This window comes from Rhinatrema bivittatum, chromosome 11 (assembly GCF_901001135.1).
Source record: "Rhinatrema bivittatum chromosome 11, aRhiBiv1.1, whole genome shotgun sequence".
Classification (NCBI taxonomy): domain Eukaryota; kingdom Metazoa; phylum Chordata; class Amphibia; order Gymnophiona; family Rhinatrematidae; genus Rhinatrema; species Rhinatrema bivittatum.
Window position 1 is genome coordinate 628,319 of NC_042625.1, and position 24,843 is coordinate 653,161.

General features: G+C 47.4%; 1 protein-coding gene across 4 annotated transcripts in view; it reads right to left on the reverse strand.

Annotated features, from left to right (window-relative positions):
- AP1B1 (adaptor related protein complex 1 subunit beta 1) overlaps positions 1–24,843 on the reverse strand; it is a 392,478-nt gene that overhangs the window by 234,143 nt on the left and 133,492 nt on the right. For 3 of the 4 annotated variants that reach the window (XM_029571861.1, XM_029571858.1, XM_029571860.1), the window contains exons 9-14: positions 17,395–17,490; positions 16,444–16,559; positions 16,108–16,273; positions 15,725–15,823; positions 10,844–11,103; positions 10,005–10,209 (exon numbers count right to left, since the gene is read on the reverse strand). In XM_029571861.1, the coding sequence (XP_029427721.1) occupies positions 10,005–10,209; positions 10,844–11,103; positions 15,725–15,823; positions 16,108–16,273; positions 16,444–16,559; positions 17,395–17,490 (942 nt within the window). The remainder of the gene's footprint in view (positions 1–10,004; positions 10,210–10,843; positions 11,104–15,724; positions 15,824–16,107; positions 16,274–16,443; positions 16,560–17,394; positions 17,491–24,843) is intronic. The other variant, XM_029571859.1, reaches the window with a different exon arrangement.

The window sequence follows — 24,843 nt, forward strand, 5'->3', positions numbered from 1 at the left end:
AAAAGTATGCAAGGATTTCCATGTAGCCGCCCTGCAAATCTCCTGCGGTGATACCATCTGACACTCTGCCCAAGACGCCGCTTGCGAATGAGTAGAGTGGGCACGCAGACCCGTAGGAAGGGATCTACCCCAAAGGAGATGGGCCGAACTAATAGCCTCTTTTAGCCAACAAGCTATAGTAGTTTTGGAAGCCTGCTGTCCTCGTTTAGGACCGCTCCACAGCACAAAGATGGTCAGACATGCGAAACTCATTGGTATCCTCTAGGTCAGTGGTTCTCAACCTTTTTTTGCCGGGACACACCTGACAGATGGCTCTCACATGCGTGACACTGAACATGTGACCATCGTGGGGCTAAATGTAAACATGCACTCTGCATCCACAGGAATCCCCTCAAACCCAGCAATGAGTACAGAGCAGATCTAAGGCATTACCCTGTACAACTTTGCCATACATAAAAGATATGCTGGTTCTGATGACATCCCAGTAAAAGCAAAACAAACTCCTTTTACTACCAGGCAAAATAGCCTTCCTTATGAAAAGACAGTAATTTACAACTAATGCATAGCCTATTGAGAAAACACAACAAATAAGATTGAAACAAATGCCTACATGCTAGTTAAATACCTCACATCGGTCACACACCCTTCACCAAGTACAGAAAAACCACAAATTATAAATATGGAGACAGAAACTGGAATGGAAAACCAAAAAAGCCACTCTGCATGCAGTGTGAACCTGGAGAAATGGAAAGAGAAATATAGCACCTAACAGACTCTCAGGATTTGCAATAATGCACACAAACTAACCCGCACAATGTTACACCTGCATTATGGAACACACTCAACAGTAACAACCCTATCTAAGAAATACAACTATTAAACCAGGCCCTAAACACTAATACATTTCCTATTGGGAAAACAGAATAAGCCAAGCTGCTATAGAGCCCCACACAGAAATAATTGTAAAATTATACTAAAAATGTTACAAAACAACTGCTGAACAGAATAATATCCAATTAAAAACTCAAAAATTATTAAAACATGTCCAAATATCAATAAAATATTTCAAAACAGCAGGCATTGCATAATACCCAATAATTAAAATGGCAGTCAATCAAGAAAAATAAATTTAAAAAGCCACCTTTACCTACCCTCTCCAGCAACTCTCCTACTCCTTTTCCTTCCAGGCCAATAGCACTCACCAGAAGCAGCAAGGACAGCTGAAGCTCTGTCCTCATAGTCCTCTTCCTTAGCGCCCACAACCAGTCACTCACACACACACACACACACAATTAGACCCCACGACCAGTCTCGGTCTCTCTCTCACACCAGTCATCTTCCTGACCAGCCTCTCTCTCTCACATATACACATCACCACCCTGACCAGCTCTCTCTCAATCACACACAAATGCTCTCGCACCCAGACACACCAGCTCTCAGCCAGGCACCCATTCACACCCAGACACAGCAGCTCTCGGCCAGGCACCCATTCACACCCAGATACATCAGCTCTCACCAAAAACCTCTTCTTCCTTCACTGCAGGGATGGGCTCCAGTTCCACCGCGGCTTTACTCCAGTGGGCCTTCTTTTTTCGCCACCACAGGAATGGGCTCCCGTGGTGGCCTTGGTTGGGTTTCCTCTTTGCCGCCACATGTATTCTTCCCACCCCACCCCCCTTCTGATCCCTGCCTCACCGGCCAATCAAAGGCTTCCTCCCTTCTTTCTACTCCCACTGGTAGGTAGAAGGGAGGAGGCTTCCGATTGGCCTGCGCAGGGGCAGGCAGAATGGAGGCTTCCAATTGGCCCACAGGGGCTGGAAAAAGGGAGAAGGAAAGTAGAACAGTTTAGTGGGAGAACGGGAGACGCGACACACCGGTTGAGAAGCGCTGCTCTAGGTAATGCAGCAAAGCTCTGCGAACGTCAAGCTTCCGCAAGTCGTCAGCCAAAGGATCCGAACAGTCTAACTCCGTGTAGGCCAGCAGATCAACCGATTGGTTGACATGAAGAGAGGAAACTACTGTTGGCAAGAAAGATGGAACTATCCTTAAAGAAACTCCCGAACCCGAAATCCGCAAAAATGAAAGTGCCTGGAGTTCCGACACCCTACGAGCCGATGTAATGGCCACCAGAAAAATCACCTTCAAGGTAAGAACTTTTAGAGTCGATCTCTTCAAGGGCTCAAAAGGTGCCGAACAAAGAGCAGTGAGGACTAAATTCAGACTCCATGACAGATAGGATGCCAAAGTGGAGGACGCAAGTGTTTTGCTCCCTTAAGAAAATGAACTACATCCGAATGGGAAGCCAGATAACATCAAGGGGCACCCTGCAGCGCTTCTCACCCCACAGTCATGGGAGGGGAAGTGAAGGAAACAGCTTGATCTTCACACCTGGAACTGGAAAGAAGCAGCGATGTAAGTGCTGCGATCATTAGACCCACCCGCCCCATGTCGTCACTAACATCGGACAGTTAAGACAGCCTCAACACCAGGCGTCGCGCCCCAAAGGGGCGCGACAAAGGGGCTCTCCCCTTTGTGCACCCCTTCGTGCAAACCTTTGTGTATATGTAAAAATTTATTTTTATGTTTCCTTTGTTAACTAAGCTGTTTCATTGTATTCGACTAAGGAATTTTTTCCTGCTTTTTCTGTTTCACTGTAAACCGGCATGATTTGCATTTAATGCAAGAATGTCGGTATATAAAAGTTAAAAATAAATAAATAAATAAATAAATAAATGTGCCGCTAACGCTATGCCCTGGACGGATCCACGCAAACAACCAAGCGCCGCCACTTGCACTCTGAGGGAACTACATGACAAACCGTTAGAAAGACCGGATTGTAGAAAACACAGAATATCAGACACTGGTCCGGGTAGGCGTGACCTCTTGGTCCAGACATCAAGTCTCAAACACTTTCCATACTCTAACATACGTGAGATTGGTAGAAGTCTTATGCGATCGGAGCACTCCATGAAGTTAGCATGGGGCACATTTAAAACTAATCGGAGAAAGTTTTTACTCAACGCACAATTAAACTCTGGAATTTGTTGCCAGAGAATGTGGTTAGTGCAGTTAGTATAGCTGTGTTTAAAAAAGGATTGGATGAGTTCTTGGAGGAGAAGTCCATTACCTGCTATTAAGTTCACTTAGAGAATAGCCACTGCCATTAGCAATGGTTACATGGAATAGACTTAGTTTTTGGGTACTTGCCAGGTTCTTATGGCCTGGATTGGCCACTGTTGGAAACAGGATGCTGGGCTTGAAGGACCCTTGGTCTGACCCAGTATGGCATGTTCTTATGGCTACTACAGCCGGAGAATAGCCTTTGCGACTTAACCTCTGCCTTTCAAAAGACATGCCGCTAGACAGAAGCGATCAACTTCTTCCAAACAAACAGGCCCTTGATGCAGCAGGTCTGGGAGAACTGGAAACCGCAGCGGGCCCTCCACGGCAAGATTGAGAAGGTCCACGAACCAGAAACGTCTCAGCCATTCTGGAGCTACCAGGATGACCTCCGTTGGATGGATCTCTATCCGCCTGAGCACTTTGCCAATCAATGGCCAAGGCGGAAAGACGTACAGAAGAACCTCTGTGGGTCAAGGCAGCACTAGGGCATCTACCCCTTCTGCTCCCGTCTCTCTCTGCCGAGCATAGAACCGCGGAGCTTTGGTGTTCCGAAACGTCGCCATGACATCCATGCTGGGTGTGTCCTATGCATCGCAAATGAATTGAAAAATCGCGTCCGTCAATTCCCATTCCCCGGGATTGAGACTGTGATGACTTAGAAAGTCTGCCTGCAAGTTGTCCACGCCGGCGATGTGAGATGCTGCTATGCTTACCAAGTTTTGCTCTGCCCAGCTGATCAATTGGTGAGCTTCCATTGCCACCAGTTGACTTCTGGTTCCTCCTTGGCAATTGACGTATGCCACCGTGGTCACATTGTCTGAGAGAATTCTGACCAACTTGCCCTGGAGGAGAGGATAGAATGCTTGCAATGCCCACCATACCGCTCTGGTTTCCAGTTGAACGACCGACCAGACAGATTCAACGAGAGACCAAAGTCCTTGTACCGATTTCCCTTGGCATACCACTCCCCAACCAGAGAGACTGGAATCCGTGGTGACCACTGTCCAGTCGGACAGAACTCCTCGGACTAAATTGTCCATCACCAACCACCAGTCGAGACTGGATGGCACTGCCTCCGTAAGTGGCAAAGGTAGATGAAAAAGCTTGGAAACTGGGTTCCATCTGGAAAGCAAAATCGACTGTAAAGGCCTCAAATGGGTACCAGTTCTAATGTTGAAGTCATCGACCCGAGAACCTGTAAATAATCTGACTTTGGGTGGGTGCTTGAGCATTAAACCTCTTACTTGGACTTGCAGCTTGGAGATGCATTCCGTGGTAAGAAAACCTCTGCCCTGCTGAGTGTCGAATAGAGCACCCAAATACTCCAACTGGAGTGGGCTCCAGTCGGCTCTTGGCGAAATTGACCACCCAGCCCAATGATTGCAGGAGCTGAAGTACTCTCTGAATCGCCTCCTGGGCAAGCGCTTTCGATTTCATACGAATCAGCCAATCGTTCAAGTAAGGATGCACCAGCAACCTTTCCCTGCGGAGATGGGCTGCCACCCCACCATCACCTTGGTGAACGTCCTGGGCGCTGTGGCTAGACCGAAGGGCAGAGCCCGAAACTGAAAATGCCGATCCAGTACCGAAAACTGAAGAAACCTCTGGTGGTCTGACCGAATGCCTATATGAAGATCCACTTCCATGAGATCTAAGGATGCTAGAAACTCTCCCTTGCGCACAGAGGCAATGACTGACCAGAGCGTCTCCATGTGAAACCAGGGGACCCGAAGATATCAGTTTACTTTTTTCAGATCCAGAATGGGCCGAAAGGATCCCTCTTTTTTTTGGCACTATGAAGTAAATGGAGTAATGGCCTTTCCCTCTTGCCTCCAGGAGGCACAGACAATGGCCCCTAGTTGCAGAAGTTGTTGCAAAGTGTCCTGCACCGCAGGGAGAAATTAGAAATCTTATTCTCCCCCAGAGATTGGATCATATCTTTCAGGTCTTAACCAAAAAGTAGTTTGTCTTTGAAGGGCAAGGACTCAAGCTGTGACTTGGAGGAGACATCTGCCAACCAGTTTCTCAAAAGAGGAGCCTACGAGCTGAGACAGCTGAAACCATGGATCTGGCCGATGTGTGCAATAGATCATGTAGTGCATCCTCGCTGTATGCCACCGAAGCTTCCAGACGACCTGCCTGGGCTGCCTCTTCATCCGATAAGGCGGCGATAGCTTGCAACTGCTGAATCCAGTGGAGACCCGCTCATAAGGCAAAATTGCTGCAAATAGCTGCACGCCCTCCCAGTGCTGAAACCTCAGAAATCCTTTTAAGTTGCACCTCCAAATTCCTGTCTTACAGGTCCTTGAGTGCTGTAGCTCCAGTAACCGGGATGGTGGTCTTCTTGGAAACAGCGGACACTTCCACATCTACCTTGGGTACTCGAAGCAGCTCTACAGCATCCTCTGGCAGAGGATATAGCTTGCCTATGGCTTTACTCACTTTCAATCCCAAGTCTGGGGTATCCCATTCCCGGAAAAGCAAATCTGTAGCCGAGAAATGAAAAGGGAAAGGAAGAAACAGGGCCTCTTAGACTCAGCAACACCGGATCCATAGCACCCAGTTTAGATTCCTCAGGGGGACCTTCAATGCCCAGTTCAGCTAAAATAGAAGGAATAAGGGGACCCAACTCCTCCTTTCTAAAGAGGCGCACCACCTTAGAGTCATCCCCTTCCGCAACATGCGCCCCACGCATTGTGCCTTGGTGCTGTATATCAGGGTCTACATCCACCCCCTGTGGGGGCTTGGGCTGTAGGTCTGGGTCATCTGGATCAGAATCCTGACTAGAAGTATCCGTAGTAATCTGGGGAAACCCTGACCGACGGGGATGCTTAGGCTGAGCAGACTCCGCACCTCCCTTAGAGGTAAGACCTTTTCTTAGCAGAGGGCTTAGAACCTTGAGAAATGACCCTTTTACCAGATTGCAGCTTCCCTAACTTCCTCGCCTTGAAAGCTTTATGATGCAACAACACAAATTCTGACGAAAAAGAGGAGGAGGAGTCAGAGGCCCCCCTCAGGACTATCCTCCATTGTAGGGGAATTAGGCTGTAAAGGTTCCCTGTCCATTGGGAAACCTTGCTGGGGAGAAAGAGGAGGTAAAACCCCCTCCCCCCAGCGCTGCACTAGACACAACCCTGAATGACTGGAAAATGGTCCCCCGTTCCCGTGCTGAACGGGAACTGATCAGCCTCAGAGTGAATTGCAGCAGACATCCCAATCGGTACCCGGGCAGACTTTGATTTAACTAGTTTTGCTATTTTATTTATTTAGGCTCCCAACGCGCCCCCCAGGGATGCAAACCGAGCAAAGGCTCTCCCTGGAGAGCCGCGCGTGGACCGGCCCGCACACGCGGCAAACGGACGAATGCGGCATTGAGCCATGACAGGAAAGTAAAGACAAAATAAATGAAAGAAAATTCAATGAAAATTCAATGAATAAACAGCAAAACAAAAGGCAAATACCGCGCTGTGACAGGGAGTGAAGGAGAGAGAGCCAGCATGGGAGAAAATGAAAGCAAAACTTTTTTTAAATTCTAAAACTTGCCCGGCAGTGATCCAAGTTGCTGATCCCTTCGGGTGGAGTGAACCAGGCTCCCCAGTGTTGCACCAGAGCTGCTAAGTAGATAAGTAGGGCCCTAGACCCTGAGAAGCAGCTGCCTCAGACCAGTGGGGGATGGCTCTCTCAGAACCTAACGACCACTGTGCTGCCACAAGCTCCTTTCTTATTCATTCTTTTTAAATAAAGCTGAAATAATCGAGAAACAAAAGACAAAAAAGTCCCCTAAACTAACTAAACACAAGATATCAACTAAGCACACAGCCCAGACTGTAGGTTTTGCACCTCCCCCATCTGCTGGAGGCAGAGGAATACTGGCCGACTGTAGGTGGCACCAGCCTATTTATGGGCGGAGTTTGTTTTGATAACTGCTCTGTCTCCATCTGCTGGGGGGGGGGGGGGGGACGACAAACCCAGAAGTCTGGACTGATCTGGGTACGTAGAGGGAAGAGGTATTTTCATATTTTTCGCCATGGGGGAGGAGATGGTGCTGTGGGTAGAGTTAGGGCAGGCTCCCTACACACAGGGATTTCATTTTGAAATACCTACAGGTATTTTACCCTGTTCATTCTGCCCTTGCGATAAGGGCAGACTACAAAATCCCACAACCCTGTACTGCTGCTGAATTTTCAGTTTCACAGGGGGTGAGGGGGAAGTTCCCTTGACAAATGGCTTGCAGATTGACAGGTACAAAAGTAGCTGCTGGCTTGTAAGCCATCCATGGGGACAGGAAATGCCTCCTCTCCACTATGCCAAGATTCACACACACCCCCCCCCCCAACTCCCAAATATTGCAGCCTCAAACAGCCTGAACCCTTGGCACTGGGACAGTCATTCCTGACGTTTTTACCGACATGTCATTTTCTGTTCCCCCACAGACTAAATATACTGATATCTGGCAACACGGACCTAATACCATAAATGTTTGGATGCTTCAGGTAACCTGGGGAGTTAAGATCCCTGCAGAAGCAGCAAAAAGAAGCCCAAGGAGAAACATGCGAGCTGAAGAGAACTACTGAATGCTTAAAAGCAGCAAATTTAGATTATCTCATGCACTGTCTCTTATAAAAAAAAAAAAAAGCTATTAAAACATTTCTTCAAAGCTGCTTTTGGTGATGTTATGCTCTCTCCATATATCTATCAATCAAGGAGCCTGATAATTCAGTCTAGTATCCTATTGGCAATCTGTGAATGGTAAAATAGCAGCTATGTTGTACAGAATGAAGCTTCTACCAAAGATAGCCTCTTTCTTTAGTTTTCTATGTATTTTTAATACTTATTTAATGTATATTATTTCTGATTTTAAATTCATTATTTTATTTCTTGTACTTATTATGGCTTCTTAATGGTTTTATTATGTATTTTATGTACCATATTTTTTGCTCCATAAGAGACACTTTTTCCCCCCCCCCAAAGTGGGGGAAAAATGTCTGTGTGTCATATGGAGTGAATATAAAAAAAAAAAATTTAAAAGCTAACTACAACCCCCCCCCCCCCCCCACCACCACCACCCAAGACCTGCCAAAAGTCCCTGGTGGTCCAGCGGGGGTCCGGGAGCTAACTCCTGCACTTGGGCCGTCGGCTGCCAGTAATCAAAATGGCGCCGACAGCCCTTTGCCCTTACTATGTCACAGGGGCTACTGGTGCCCCTGCTGGCTGCAGGGTTAGTGCCGTGCTGGGAATGCCCAGTAGGGCCAGTCAAAGTTCTGGAAACTTTGACAGAAGTGTTCCGTGATTGGGCTCCATCCTGTGATGTCACCCATATGTGAGGACTACCATCCTGCTTGTCCTGTGAGAATAAAAGAAATTATTCAAATCCCCCAGGGTACTTTCCTGCTCCATCTGATGTTTATTTTATTTTATTTTATTTATTTTAAAACTTTTCTATACCGTCATTCAGTTGGGTACCATCATAACGGTTTACAATAAGGCACAAATATTACTATTAGGAATAGATAAAAAATTCTATCATTAAACATGTGCCAAGACTTTACGGTAACAAAGATCTTTATAATATACTTAAAAGAGCGTGTTGTAACTTGTCCGTATTTATAGAACCGGATTTAGTAGAGATAATAATAAAAAATTAAAAATGGAGCAAAATACCCGGGTATAGTTGGGTATTGAGTTTGGGTGTTTTTGCCAGTCGCCATTTTATCCCTGTGTTTGAGAAGAGGGCTGCCAGCAGGACACCAGACTGATTTGTGTGGGCTGAGATATCTGGACCACCAGATGTCCACCCCAAAGATTCTTGCACAGAGCTAAGAAGGGTCACCAGCCCAACCAGGACCTGACAACTCTCTGGGAGAAATCCCCGATCAATAGATCTTCCTAGAATTCCTTCTTTTTTCCCCAGACTGCAGGTTTTGTATCATCTGCCATCTGCTGGAGCAGAAAAATACTGAGGGACTACAGGTGGCCCACTAAGTTATACAGCAGTTTCAATAAAGATGTCTGTCTCCATCTGCTGTCAGGGATACACAACCCAGGAATCTGGACTGATCTGGGTATGAGGAATGAATTTTCTACAGATCTTTTCAATTAATAAAGATTCTCTTTACTTCTATCATTTAAAACATGCACTCCTGAATTCCAGGAGTCCTTTGAAATGATAACTTATGCATGTTTAAATGATAGAAATAAAGAGAATCTTTATTAATTGAAAAGAGAAGTCACTGAATTTTCTACATTCCTCTTCCCTCTGGTTTATATATGGAGTACCGGTATGTACAGGGAACTTCCCCTTTTTTGGGATTGATTTGAAATTGCTGGAGCTGCCATTTTAAATGTTTTGTGTGCTTGTCTCAGGACTCGCCCCTGTTTAGCACTGTTCCTCCTCTCACCCACCCAATAGTGTACAAATTGACCCTGGCAACAGAAGAGATGTGTGTTTCCAGGTACAGACTTCTCCATCCTTATTTACATTAAATCCTATCCAAGTATGTTTTAATTGTTTACTATTCCTCATTCTAAAGTGCAAACTATAAACATCAGAATGCTTTGCAATAGGAAACTAAAATAAAAACACAGGGCTGAATTATTCCAACATGAGGCCAAGCAACTCCTAGGATATGCGTTTCCCAGCCAATGTGAGCCCTGAAGAAGGCCAAAGTCTGACTGAGCAACTATTCAATGAGTACAGCACTCATGAACATATAAACATTGTTAAAACAAGAACACTTCTTTCTCCTTGTCACTCATTTGTAACAAGGACATGTGACGTGCGAGAAGCACCATTATTGCAGAAACACCTTCCAGTCAGTTCCATCCTATTTCACACTCCTCTCCCATAGATATATTACGTGCCAAGGCATTCTGCTACGTACCAGGCTGTCCAAGCCACTGCCAAGGAGATCTACAGCCCCCAGCTGCACAGAGGACGTGGCAACAGGAGGCACACTGACGGGGGGTCCAAGGTCAAGGTTTAGGAGGTCACCTAACAGGTCACCCTGAGAGGGAATGACCGCTGATTGTTGTTCTGTAGCTTGGGCTCCAGTAGAAGCTGCCTCAGGACTCTCAGTACTTTCGCTTCTAGGGAAGACAGATAAGATAACCATAAAAACAACATTATCATTTGCCTAGGAGAATTTCAACACAACCAAGTTCGGTTATTAGGTTAATTAACATTTAGTTTCTAACTTGGTTAGAGAAATCTAAGAATTGGGGGGGGGGGGGAGGGCAGGATGGAACTGAAAATTTGATACAAAAACTTCATCACAAATAATGTAAATGATTGGATTTTCAATAAACATTCATACGTAAAGGTGTCAGCTTCTGGGATTACCAAGGCCTTTTCCATAAACTAGGCTTTATGTACTCCTTTTATGGTGACTAAGCGATCAGTCCAAGAGACGAAATGGAAAAAGCTCAGGTCTGCCTCCTGCCAGAGGTCACTTTAGCATCTGGTTCAAAAAGCGAAGCTGCACCACAGAATATCAAAATACTCCAAGGCCATGCAGAATGGCTCTGGGATATGAACCAGATGGGAAGGTAAAACCTCTCTACCTCCTCCTTTCTTAGTGCAAAAATATTTCATCTCCATGGCAAAAGAAGACAATTTTAGCATACTTTAGGAAAAGAACTCAGACGATGGGTGTAAAGAAAAGAATATCCAAGTTCTCCTAGCACTCCCCACTTCATGCATGACAATGGAATCTGTACTCACGAGCCAGTTCGTGGCGGCAGCCTCTTGTGCAAGATGCCCCTGCTGCCTTCCACAAAGGCACTGGGGGGCTTGTGATAGACTGAGGCCAAGGTGCCAATGTAACAGATGAGCTCATCCAGAAGGGTGGGCTCAATCAGGTCCGTCTCTTCAGAGATAAGGGGCTTCTCTGCTAAGACCACTTCCTTGGCTGCTACTGGGTCTGTGGAAAGCAGGCGCCAGTAAATATAGCCACGGTCCCTCAAGTCAGGATTATCAGAGTCCTGCACAATAACAAATACATCAAATGAGAAAGACAGTAGTTTCACTCATCCAAAATGAGTTTGCAAATTCTGGAAACTGCATAAAGAATATAGGGAATCCTTGGCCAGTCCTACTAAGAAATCTCCTGTAGAATTTCACCCTTGTTACTTCACAAAGCCTCACAGTTTTCTCACACAGATCTGATCCAGTGAACGAAGAGAGATTAGAAATGAAATGTCTTCCTGTACAATTCAGCAGCTGCTTTTATGTAAAAGATTACATTTCTTAATGCTCATAATCATAGACATAACCACACACATACATCAAGTGTCTTGGCCATCCATAGTGTGACCTGAGAATGTGTAGTTAAAGTGCCCATCTGGTGCTGAAAGTCACCACCAAGAAAAAAAACAGACTGTCATCATGCAGGGAGAGAGGGAGTATCCAACTGTGTTCTCCAGTTCCCATCATTTCAATGTGTAAAATTTTTACAAATAATTGATTGCTTTTTATAAATTAAAGAGACAAAACAAACAGATAGGTGTAACACATGTTAGTTTTGTTTTCCCCACAAATTTTGTTTTAATGTTTATTTTGTTTAAAAAAAAAAAAAAAGGGAAAGGGACCTCCCAAAGCCTTCTCCACCACTCATCCCTCCCACCCAGAAAAATGCCAGGCCAGGATTCCCCACCCTCAGCCCTCACTTATCCGATCCGGTGGGGATCTGCTGGCAAGGCTTAGGCTCAGGCCAAAGCCTCGGCCTTGCATAGACCAAGACCATTTGTAGAAAAAAAAGATGACAAGAAGAGGACCTATGTGGCCAGCGCACCGGCCTGGGGACCTAGGCCTCACACTAGGCCTAGGCCAAATCCCTCGGGGCCCAGTCCAGACACCAGGTCCCAATGCTTGGGCCTTGGCCTAGACTGGAGCCCAGATGCCAGGTCCTGATACCTAGGCCTCAACCTAGGCTGGAGACCATGCCCAGACCTGACACCAGGGCCCGATCCCAATGCCTGGGTCTCAGTCCAAGTGTTGTGAGGGAATGAGGGAACTCTTGGTGAAATTCACGACCCAGCCCAGTCAACGGAGGACTTGAACAACCCTGGAGACCGCCGACTGTCCTTGGGCAAAGGACTTCGCACGTATCAGCCAGTCGTCTAAGTAGGGATGGACGAGAATCCCCTCGCGCCTCAGGGCTGCCGCCACATAACCTTCGTGAACGTTCGAGGAGCGGTCGCCAGCCCGAAGGGGAGAGCCTGGAACTGGAAGTGCTGACCCAGAATCTTGAAACGAAGAAACCGCCGGTGAGCCGAGAGGATGGGAATGTGGAGATAGGCCTCTGTCAAATCCAGAGAGGCGAGGAACTCCCCCTGATGCACTGCCGCAATGACTGAGTGCAGCGTCTCCATTCGGAACTGGAGGACCCGGAGAGACTTGTTGACCTCCTTGAGATCCAAAATTGGCCGATAGGATCCATCCTTTTTGGGTACGACGAAATAGATGGAATAATGGTCCGAGCCCACCTCTCAGAAGCGGACAGGAGATATGGCCCCTATATTCTGCAACCGAGCCAGAGTCTGTTGTACCGCACGTCCCTTGAGGTCCGACCCGCAAGGGGAAAAGAGGAACCTGTCCCTCGGGGTGTTGGACAAACTCCAAAGCATAGCTGTTCCTTAGAATATCGAGAACCCACTGGTCCAAGGTGATGTAAACCCACTCCTCGTAGAAGTGCAAAAGTCGTCCCCCGATCCTGGAGGTGGAGGAGTGGGTGGTCCTGGCATCATTGAGTGGAATTGGGGGGGTTCCCCTGACCTGACCGCTCCCGAGGGGGCCTGCGGCCATGAAAGGACCGGGGCCAGGACCGAGATCTGGAAGAGGGCATCTGAGGTCCCGACTGCCAGTAACTCCGGTATCGACGCTGGGCACTGGCCCGGGTCCTGGAAGAAGTAAAGGACCTGAAGGTGCGCCGACGATCCTTGGGCAAGCAGAGGACCGCGTTTTCCCCCAAAGACTTGATGATCTGATCTAGATCCTCACCAAAATGGAACTTGCCCTTGAAGGGGAGAGAGCCCAGGCTGGACTTGGAAGAAGAATCCGCCGCCCAGTTGCGGAGCCAGAGAAGACGTCTCGGCGCGACTACCGAGACCATGGATCTTGTCAGGACCCTGTGCAGGTCATACAGGGCATCCACCCCGTACGCTATGGCGGACTCCAAACGATCAGCCTGGGAGGCTTCCTCGGTTGGCAAGGCTTGTGATGTAAGAAGCTGCTGAACCCAGCGAAGGCTTGCCCTCTGTGCGAGAGAACTACACATAGCTGCGCGCATACCCAGAGACGAGACCTCAAAGACTCACTTGAGATAAATTTCCAACTTCCTGTCCTGGGTGTCCCGCAGCGCAGTGTCACCCGTAACCGGGATAGTTGTCCTCTTGGTGACCGCCGAGTCCACCTTCGGAACCGAAATCCACCGGGAAAGGATAAAGCTTTTCCAGCACCCTGCCGACCTTCAAAGAGGATTCAGGAGTATCCCATTCCCTAGCCAGGAGCTGAAGATAGGTGGAATGCGTAGGGAAAGCCCGGGACAGAGGACGCAAGCTGGCCAGGACTGGATCCCCCTTCTTGGAAGATGAAGCCACGACTGGAGCAACAGGCACCGGTGGCTCTGAAGGAGGATCCAGGTCCAGCTCCTCAAGGATCTGGGGGATCAGGTCGTCGAGTTCCTCCCTCCGGAAAATGTGGAATACTCACGGGTTATCCCCTTCCAGCTGGGCCTCTGAAAGAGCAGTATCCAGAAGGCCAGGGGAATCTCCCCCCTGATCCGGGAGAGTGCCCGCCCCTCCGGGAGCAAAATGAACCCTGGGGGGCCCCATGGGGGGGGCCCCCGGTACCCCACCCACTAAGTCAGGGGTTCCCTGCAGCGCATCCGTGAAGCAGGGTGCCTTTGCGAGGGGTGGCCCCGGAGAGGTCGCCCTGGGGGCTTCCAGCCACTGTAAGTATGCGTTGTGCATAAGCACAATAAAGTTCGGTGAAAAGGGACAGCATGCCCGAGGGGGGGGGGGGGGGGGGGGGGTGAAAACGGGAGCACCTGAGGGGACCTGGCCAGGTAGGGTCTTCACCGGTGACAAAATCGGGGGAGAACCACCCCGAGAATCTCGTCCTTCCTCCTCTGACAGCTGAGAATCGCTATGCTGCAGATCCAAAATGGCCACCGTTCCCACCAAAAGTGGCGAAGGGGCCGGCCCACGCTGCGCTGAGGCGCGGAAAGAAAATGTGCTCAGCAGCTCAGAGGTGCCTTCCCCACCAGGGAGGCACCTAGCACAAATGCCCTCGCGCGAAATCCTCGACTCTGGCTCGCCACAGGCCGAACAACGGGACGGCCGTGGCATGATGTCCGCCGGGGGAGATGGGCAAGCCATTGGGGGGGGGCTCGACGAGACGGAGAGGTGCCGCGAGGGGGCCGAAAACTAGCCTGCACAACCCGCAAGTGCCCCGGATGGCAGCAGGGGAATCTCCCCTCCCTGCTGCAGCGGCCCCGGGGGAAAAATGTCTCGGGGCCGCGGGGCAGATGTCGGCACCGTGGGGAGAGGCTGGCTCCACCAGCTTCTACCTATCCCGCCAGAAACAGCAGCTGGCTGAAAGAAAAAAAGCTAAAAAAGAAACCTGAACAAAATAAAATGCAAGAACTTACCCCCAGAAGATAGATAGGGAGAGAAGAGATGGAGGCAGCTCAGCCTGCAAGCCACACCTCCCGACACAGAAAAGCAATTAAACACTTTTTTTTTTTAAACTAACTTGATCCAATCTTCAACAAATGAAAAGCAATAAGAAGCAATGAAAGAACTTAATCTTCATACACACAGGGGAAGCAACGGGTTCCCCTATTCTCATCTGCTGGAGTCAGAAAGCTACTGAGCTCCTGCAGAGGATGCACTGGCTTATATGCTAACACCCTTCGAAGTCTGTACTGACTCCATCTGCTGGTCGGGGGACATAACCCACCGTCTGGACTGATTCTGGTACGTACAGGGAATTAGCCTTAAGATGGGGCATTTTCTAAGTTTTTCTCTGTCTCCATCTGCTGGAAGGGAGGCAAAACCCAGCTGTCTGGACTGATCCGGGTACGTACAGGGAACATCTGCTTTCAATCGCCCCTGAATGTTTCAGGCCAAACCAGACCAAGGATACCAACCTCCTGCTCACCCTGCTCCACCTGAGGGATGGCCCACCAATGAACCCAACACCTCAGGGAGCAAGCCTTCCTTTTTCTAAAGACTTCTCTCTCTCTCTCTCTCTATATATATATATATATTTTATTTTTTTTTTATTTTTTTTTTTAATTTTTTTTTTTTTTAAAGCTCAAGACTGCAGGTTTTAAAACTCTACCATCTGCTGGAAACAGAAATACTGAGGGACTGCATGATGGCACTCTGTTATGTAGCAGTGTCTGAAAAGTTTTTATTCTCTGCCTCCATCTGCTGGTAGGATGCAAAACCCACTTGTCTGGACTGACCCAGGATATGAACACGAACTCTTTGTAAATAAAATCAAGTCTTCATGACATCCAACAAAGCATTAGTAGGGGAGAGAAGAAAAGGTGGAGGAAAACAGCACATGATGCTCACTCCTCTCTGACATACATACCTGTGTGGCTAAGCTCAGCACCTGCTGTACCAGCTCCTGAGTCTCTGTGGGCTTTTTCAGGAATAACTTTACAATGGCTGTCAGCAGCTGCAACTGGACCTGAAATTCACAGAACAAAAGCAAAGAGAGCTTGGGGTCAGTAAGCAGCACAGAGATAGTACGCATTGAGCCAGAGACAAACTAGATGCAAGAGAGGTCACAGGAACAAGCTAGAGCAGTGAAAGGGAAGAGAGGCACAAGGAACTGTGCAAAGGTCAGTGAAGAATGTTGGATGCTGGCAAAGGGAAATAAACGAAAGGTCAGTGCGAGAGTGAGAGAAGCCTTTCATTTCTTTGCAAGTTTGGAAATGTAAGATGCTTAGTAAGGACTGCTGCTGGAACTACCTGGGTGCTTTCATCATGAAAGCCCTCCAAGAAGCTCTCTAGTAGCTCATCGGCGTTGTCTATTCTCTCCGCATACTCTCCCACAATCCAGATCATGGCAGCCCGAGCCTCCGGCTCATCCAAGGAATCCAGATTTTCGCAGAGAGTAGCAATGACACTCTCATACCTGTCCACGGTGAGGGTGGAAATAAACATCACTTATTCCAAAGTCAAGTGCAATATTTCACAAATACACATAGCTAGTATCAGCTGGGAATAGCTAGTTTATAAGTCAGGAAACAAACAAGGGCCAGATAATGCCAGTCAGATACAGATTAACTGGAGGAGGCAACTCACTTGTTGGGGTACTTGCGGAAAATGTCTTTGATGACCACAATAGCTTCTTGCACCACATAGTTTACTTTAGTCTGGATGAGGTCAAGCAATGTGCTCACACAGCGCTCTGCTGATTGCTAGATACAAGCAAAAGGAAAAAAGTGATACAAATAAATACATAGGAACAAGAGCTGTATGGACAGAAAAAAAAAACCAAAAGCCCACACCAACAGCTGTCAAAAAAAACTCCACATCATGTTGGTCAAGCTGAGCTGGGATATTTAGCCTCCTCTGTTTTGAGAAATTATAGATTCCCACCTGCAACATCACAAAACCAAAACTAGGTCAGCTTGTTCTGATGAACTGGAGTTAGTTAAGCACACTCACAAATGACCTGGGCTCCAGATAGGTATTAAGTCTTTTGTTCCAGGATGCAGGGAGAATTGTAGACTTTAATCAAAGGAGACTGGCTGTAAGTACCCAAGTGGATTAAGGCTCTACAACTCTGTAGGTGTATCAGGAAGCTAATTGGCTAGATAAAGAAATGTAATATTGATCCAAACGTAGCCTTGGAACAAATGGTCTCACATGTTCTTAAATTCAAAGCTGAACAAAAGTCACTTTAGTGGATTTATTTAGGTGTCAAACTGGCCAAAATCCTACCTAGCTCTCACTACCCAAGCAAAAAGATATTTTCATGGTGGTACAGTCAGAGATACAGGTTTTCCAGATGCCAATGCCATATCCTCCATTAGCTGTGCTTCTTTGAACAAGCTGTTTCATGACATGCTGTTTCAGTGCCTCTCTAATTCCTCACTCACGCACTGTGGTGTAGTGGGTTATATAGACAATCGCTGCCTTACTAACATTTCTGAAGTGGCTGCAATTTATGTCTCGGCAAAAAGATTGGGAACAACTTCTGAAAAATGCCTCTTCTTTTTGTGGCTCATAAAGAAATGCTGCTCCTCTCACCTCCACCTTGATGGCACAACGCCCGATTGCTCGCACAGCCTTCCTAACAAAATCCACATCCACTTCTGTGGCATATTCCTTCAACTCTGCAAGCACCTGCCACAAACAGAAGATGTGAGACATGAGAGCAGCGTGCAATGACTCTGAAAGCTGAGGAGGGGCATTCAGGCACAGAACAAACAAAATATGCCAATACTGAAAGATACACAGGATGACAAAGGGTTAAATGAAGGATCTAGAGTAAAAATAATCAACCTACTAACAGTTTTTCCAAAGTCATCTCACCCAAACTCCACATAATGGAGTTGAAACAGGGCATAGGAAACAGTACCGTCAGCTGGCATGGAGGACAGTGCCCTGAAGCAGCTTACACTGCTGGAGAACCAGTGGGCACCATTTTAAGCAATCTATGAAGTCAGAGATGACAGATGCCAGTGACTTAGGGTAATTCATTTCTGTAGAGACTGCCCAAAGGGCAATGAATGGGAGGAGGATGGGGAAAACTAAAAGAAAATTATTCCTTACCTGCTAATTTTCGTTCCTGTAGTACCATGGATCAGTCCAGACCGTGGGTTGTTCCCCCCTTCCAGCAGATGGAGTCAGAGCAAAAACTGAGAGGGCGGTCCCTCATAACTGGTACGCCCTCTGTAAACTTTCAGTATTAAGAATTTCCAAGCAATAAGGAAAAATACCTTGCATGGATCAATACAAATTGAATACCATGGATCAAAACAAAATTGAATATCAACTGTAAACAAGTGTAAGCAAAAAAACTTGCAACCTGAACTCTTAATCAGTCCCAAACCGATCCTGAAATAATTACAGTCGAGCTGAAAGATTATCCCAAAGAACCCCCAACAATCCATAGGGTGGGCGTCTGGACTAATCCATGAAAATTAGCAGGTAAGGAATAATTTTCTTTTCCCTGTACATACTAGGATCAGTCCAGACCGTGGGATGTACTAAAGCTTACCTAAGTAGGGTGGGCCACTGATAACCCAGCTCGAATGACCTGAGCCCCAAAGGAGCCCACGATCGGTGGTTGAAGATTCAAGCGATAGTGACGCACAAATGTGTGTAACGACTTCCAGGTAGCCGCTCTGCAAATCTCCTGCAGAGAGGCCACTCTGCTTTCTGCCCAGGAGGCTGCTTGAGCTCAGAGAGAATGAGCCTTTATACCGTCTGGCAGTGGAAGCCCAGCGCCAACGTAAGACGTAGATATTGCTTCCTTTAGCCAGCGGGCAATGGTGGTTTTAGAAGCCTTCTTTCCCTTCTTGGGACCACTCCAGAGAACAAGAGGTGATCCGATAAACGGAAGTCACTGGTAGCCTCCAGACATCGGAGGACGCGCTTGATATCGAGGCATCTAAGCTCTCTGGAAACCTCGTCCTGAAGGACAGCAGCTCCCCAACTGATTCAAATGAAAGGATGAGACCACCTTTAGTAGAGAAGATGGTACGGTACACAAGGATACCCCTGAATCCGTGAAGCGTAGATAAGGCTCTCTACATGACGAGGCCTGAAGCTCCGAAATTCTGCGAGCGGAACAGATAGACACCAGGAATACTGTCCTGAGAGTGAGGTCCCTGAAGGTAGTTCTCTTCAGAGGGTCAAACGATGGACCGCCTAGAATTCGAAGGACCAAATTCAAGTTCCACGAAGGGCCTAAATTGTATATCTGTGGCTTCACATGCTTTACTCCTTTTAAGAACCGGACTATGTCAGGGTGTGATGAAAGAGTAGTTCCATCCTGATGATGGAGGGCACCAAGGGCTGCCACCTGTACTCTGAGGGAATTGTAGGCTAATCTCATCTCCAGACCTCGCTGCAAGAAAGATAAGATCTGGGGTATTGTTGCATGACGCGGAGAAAGTTGTGTGGACTGGCACCAGGACTCAAAAACTTTCCAGACCCGGACATAGGACAAGGAGGTGGAAGACTTCCTAGCCTTGAGAAGAGTGGAGATAACAGCCTTTGGGTACCCTCCTCTTCTCAGCCAGCGCTGCTCAAAAGCCAGGCCGCTAGACCAATGGGATATGAAGATAAGCCTCCGTCAAGTCCAAGGACGTGAGGAACTCTCCATGGTGTACCGCGGCAATCACTGAGCGCAGGGTTTCCATCCTGAAGTGTGGTATCTTGAGAGTCCTGTTGACCATCTTGGGGACTACGAAGTAGACGGAATAATGGCCAAACCCTTCTTCCGGAACAACGGGAGAATGGCACCCAAATCCAGGAAGCAATCCAGTGTTTGTCGCACTGCACACTGTTTGATGAGACCGCACGGAGAGAAGACAAACCTGTCTGAGAGGTTGAACAAATTCTAAAGTGTAACCGTGCTGTAGAATATCCAAGACCCACCAGTCTGAGGTGATTTCGATCCACTCCTCGTAGAAGAGGGAAAGATGTCCTCCTATCCAGGGAACCGAAGAGTGGGCCGGCAACTTTTCATTGGGTAGATGTAGCAGAAGCTCCGTGCGTAGAGGAGTTCCGAGCCAGTCTCCGGCCTCGAAAGGAATGAGACCTGGACTGCGACCTTGAAGAGGGAGTCCTGTGAGGCACCGGTCTAGTCTGACGACAACGCCGTTGGCCTCTGAACTGGGTCCACATAGTGACGATCTTCCAGCAATTTATGCACCTTATTCTCTCCAAGCGATTTAATGATCTGGCCCAATTTGTCTGGGGCGGCCCCATCAATATCCCCATCTGCATCCCCAAGGAGAAGGTCCAGCGACCCAGGGTCCAGCATATTAGGAGTTAAAGACCCCAAGGAATTAACAGCTGTCTGTCCTGACTGTCCCCTAGAGCAGTGTGTCGCCAAGCACCGGTAGGTGTGTCGCGCACTTCCTGGTCTCCCGCTCTTCCCTCCTTCTCCTCACACCCCAGAGAGACGCGCACAGTTCTTCAACTAACACTGCTGCTGTTCCTGCCCGTGCTATCAGCACTTTCAAGCTCAGAGTGGAACGGCAGCAGTGTTTGTGGAAGCCAGCAACAGCAGCATGGCTTTTTCTTTGTCCCGCCCCTGCGGCCCGGAAGAGGAAATGATATTTACCAGGCACGCGGGAAGAAGAAAGGGCCATGCTGCCGCTGTCAAATTCATGTCCCAAGCACCCCCCCCCCCACCGCGGTAAAAGGTAGCAATCAGCTGTTTGTCTGTGCTGCGATCATCGGTACAGTACAGTCAGCTGAAAATGTGGTCGTGGCAATTTCCTGCCGCACAGCTGATTGAGAAATCCGTTGATTAGCTGCCTCGGGTCTGCGGCGTTTAACTTTTTTTTTTTTATATGGTCCCGCTGATGTCAGCAGGTTTAGGGCCTAAATCGTAAGCCCCCCCAATGCTTTCTGCAGTTCTCCTCTCTCATCGTAGTAGCACTAGGCTCAGAAACTCATGTCCGCTCCAGCCCTTCCCCTCGGGAACACTTCCTGCCTCTCTTCAGGCTGCGATCAACTGGCTCCTGCCGATCAAAACGCAGCCTCTTCATACCGTGGGGAGCCTGTCATTGGTTTCCCGAGGCTCTGCACATACACATCCACAGCCTACAGCCGCTATTCTCAGCCCCTCATCCCTGCACCCTCCGTACCACATGAACGTCCCCTGGCTCCTGTAGCTAGAATCGCGGCCTTTCTGCTCTTGGCCACTCACTCACCCGTGCAACCAACAATGGCCCACATAGAGAGACTGTCACTGACTCCCGCAGCCCTTGCACATCATGGCTACTCGACGGATTTCCCAAATAGCCACATGGCAGGAAATCCCCGCGGCCACATTCTCAGCTGACTACTCTGTGCTGCGATGATCACAGCATAGGCAAACAGCTGAGTGCTGCCTTCTTACCGCTGCGGGGCCGGTTGAGTCACCTCTGCTGCAGTTCTTAACTTGTCACAACTGCTTTAATAGCTGCCTTGTGCAATAGCTGCCATGCGGGGTGGGGGTGAGTGAGAGAGACAGAGAGTGCCTGCATGTGTGTAAGTATGTGAGAGAATGTGTGTGATTGAGACTGTGTGTGTAAGAGAAAACAATGTGTGAAAGCAAGAGTCTGCTTAGGGAGGTGACTGGTGTGTGTATGAGAGAGAGATTGGTAAGGTAGGCGACTGGTGTATATGAGTGAATGAGATCAGTCAGGGGTGTGACTGGTGTGTGTGAGAGAGAAAGATTGGTTAGGGAGGTGACTGGTGTGTGTGTGAGACAGACAAGTCATGGACCCTAAAGAAGAGGAACGTCAGAACAGAGCTTCACCAGCCATTGCTGCTTCTGGTGTGTGCTAAGGCCTACAAGGGAAAGGAGTAGGAGAGTTGCCAGTGAGGGTAAGTAAAGGTGGCTTTTAAGTTTATCTTCTTGATTGACTGCCATTTTAATTATTGGGTATTATGTGATGTGTCTGCTGTTTGAAATATTTTTATTGGTGTTTAGGGAATTTTTAATAATTTTGTAAGTTTTTAATGATCAGATATTATTCTATTTATCAGCTGTTTTATATTTATTATTCTAGTTTTAGAATTATTATTTTATATTACTTGAGAAATGTATAAATAGAAATGTGGAGACAAAAACTGAATTGGAAACAGCAAGAAGCCAGACTGCGTGTATGCAGTGCAACAATGGGAAAACAAAATCATTAACTTGATGGTCACTTTATTCTGTATTTGGTGATGGTCTATCTGTGTTCTGCGTGTGTGACCCAGGTAAAGGTATTCTGCAAGCTTGTAGTTTCTGTGTAGGGATCTATAACAGCTTGGCTTGTTCTGGTTTCCCTCATAGGAGGTGTATTGGTGTTTAGGGCCTGGTTAAATATTTGTAATGTTGTCTTTTCATAGATAGGATTGTTACTGTTTGAATGAGTTCCATAATGCAGATGTAATTTTTTGCGCATTAGTTTCTGTGCATTATTGCAGATCCTGGGACTGTGTTAGCTGCTATATTTCTGTTTCCATTTCTTCAGTTTTGCACTGCATGCAAAGTAGCTTTTTTAGATCTCCATTCCAGTTTGTCTCCATATTTGTAATTTGCGGTCTTTCTGTACTTGGTGAAGGTCGATTCTATGTGTGTGACCGATGTGAAGTATTTTATTAGCATGTAGGCATTTGTATCAATATTATTTGTTGTGTTTTCTCAATAGGACATGTATTGGTGGTAAATTATTGTTTTTTCATAAGGAGGGCTATTGCACCTGGTAGGAGAGAGTGTTTATGTTGCTGTTACTGAGATGACACCAGAAATCTTTTTTGCATGGTAAATTGAAAGGGGAATGGCCTAGTTCTGTTCTGCACCTATTGTTGGGGGGTCAGGGTGGATCACGTAGATACAAAGTATATGTTTACATTTAGCCCCGTGACGGTCATGTGTTCAGTGTGTCACGCATGTGACAACTATCTATCAGGTGTGTCCCGACCGAAAAAAGGTTGAGAACCACTGCCCTAGAGGGATCCAACACCCCTGATGGCCTGGGGACCTTTGCTGGTATAAGTCCCTCCTCCTGCCATTCAGCCTCCGCTTCTAAAAAAAAGCTTTGTGCATTAAAATCAAACTTAGAAGAAAAAGGCCTGCTGACTCTTTAAGGCCCCCCCCCCCCAGGGGAGGGGCCGCATTGGGAGGAGAGGCAGGCTCTAGGTCAGCCGGTTGCACAGGGCTTAAATTAGGTGTAATAAAAGTACAAAATCAGTAGTAAAATGATAATTCCTTTCCCCCGTCTGGCAAAGAAACAGGTGCAGCAGGCTGGCTGCACATGTGGAGACATGTGGATACAAAATGGCAATCGAGGCATCGGGAGGGAGGGGGGGGTGAGGAGTTGCTGCGGGAACGGCAAAGTCCTTCTGTGCCTGGCTGCTGCGAGCAAGAGAGAGAAAACTGCTCTCCGCTCCTTCCCCCATAAGCTGCCGGTCCTTGTACAGGGTACTGATTAATAAAAGCCTTTCCTCTTTTTCCTTTCCCCTCCAGGCAGCCTATATCACCACTCCTGGAATTCCTAATAGCTAACGTCAGCACGAAAAAACCCACTATAATTCTGGATGATTTCAACCTCCACACAGACATCAACCCAAAAACACAAAGCTGCCAAACTCTACTTGACATGCTTTCCTGCTTTAATCTGAAACAACTAGTGAACACCCCCACTCATAGAGCCGGACACACCTTGGACCTGATTTTCACCAATCACTACTTCACTGATACGTCCATATCAGCCAACCCAGTCCCTTGGTCGGACCACTTCCTTATCCAATGCAAGTCAACCCTACAGTCGAGCAACACAAGATGTGGAAGCGTATCCTACTTCTTCAAATACCGCCCTCCCTTTCAACTGGACCAACTTCAAAAGAGCTCGGTAAACAACTAGCTAACCTAGACCTATCTAACATCAACAGTGCAATTCAATCATGGCACCAACTCACAGAACAAAACCGCTAACAATATAAACCCCGAAAAAACCAGACAAAGAAAATCAAACAGCAAAACAACCCTTGGTTCAACGCTAAGCTAAGATCAATGAAAACAAACCTCAGAAAAAACGGAAAAAGAATGGAAAAAAAAATAATTCCCCAAAAACCTTCAAAGATACCACACTCACTGGCCACCTATAAAAATCTGATTATGACCACCAAACGCAACTACTACAGTCAAAAGATTAAAAACTCCTCCAATAACTCAAACGCTCTTTTCAACATTGTTAAAAATCTCACAGATGAAAAAAGTAACAACGCCACAGCGAACTCCTCAATAAATCTAACATAAGACCTCGCTACTTTCTTCAAAGATAAAATTAACAGAATAACGAACACATTCAACACCACACCAGCAACGGAGATACTCGAACCAAGGATCATAACACCTTGGTCACAATTCGACCCAATTTCAGTCACCGAAGCCGAAAAAATGCTAAAAAAGATCAACCCTGCACGTCACGAACTGGACACCATCCCAACACGCAACCTAAAAGAAATGTCCCATATCATCACCCCAACCATAGCCGCCATAGTTAACAAATCTCTCGAAGAGGGCGAGCTCCCAACCGCACTAAAATCTGCAACAATAACCCCTATTCTAAAAAAGAAGAACCTAGACCCAAAAGACCTGAACAGCCAGCATCCAATCTCAAATCTTCCTCTACTTGCCAAGTTGACCGAAAAGGCAGCTCTGACTCAACTAAATGAACACCTAGAAAACAACAAAATTCTACACGACACACAACACGGATTCAGAAAAAACCGCAGCACAGAAACTCTTCTTGTCAACCTATCGAATGAAATCTTAAGAGGTCTCGACAACAAAATAAACCATCTGCTAATACTGCATGACCTATCTGTGGCTTTCGATACCGTCGACCACAAAAGCCTACTTTCAAGCCTCGCTAACATCGGCCTCACAGGAAGTACCCTCAACTGGTTCTCCTCTTTCCTACAGAACAGATTCTTCAAGGTTTCCATGGACAACAATTCATCTAACCCCTTTCCTCTCAA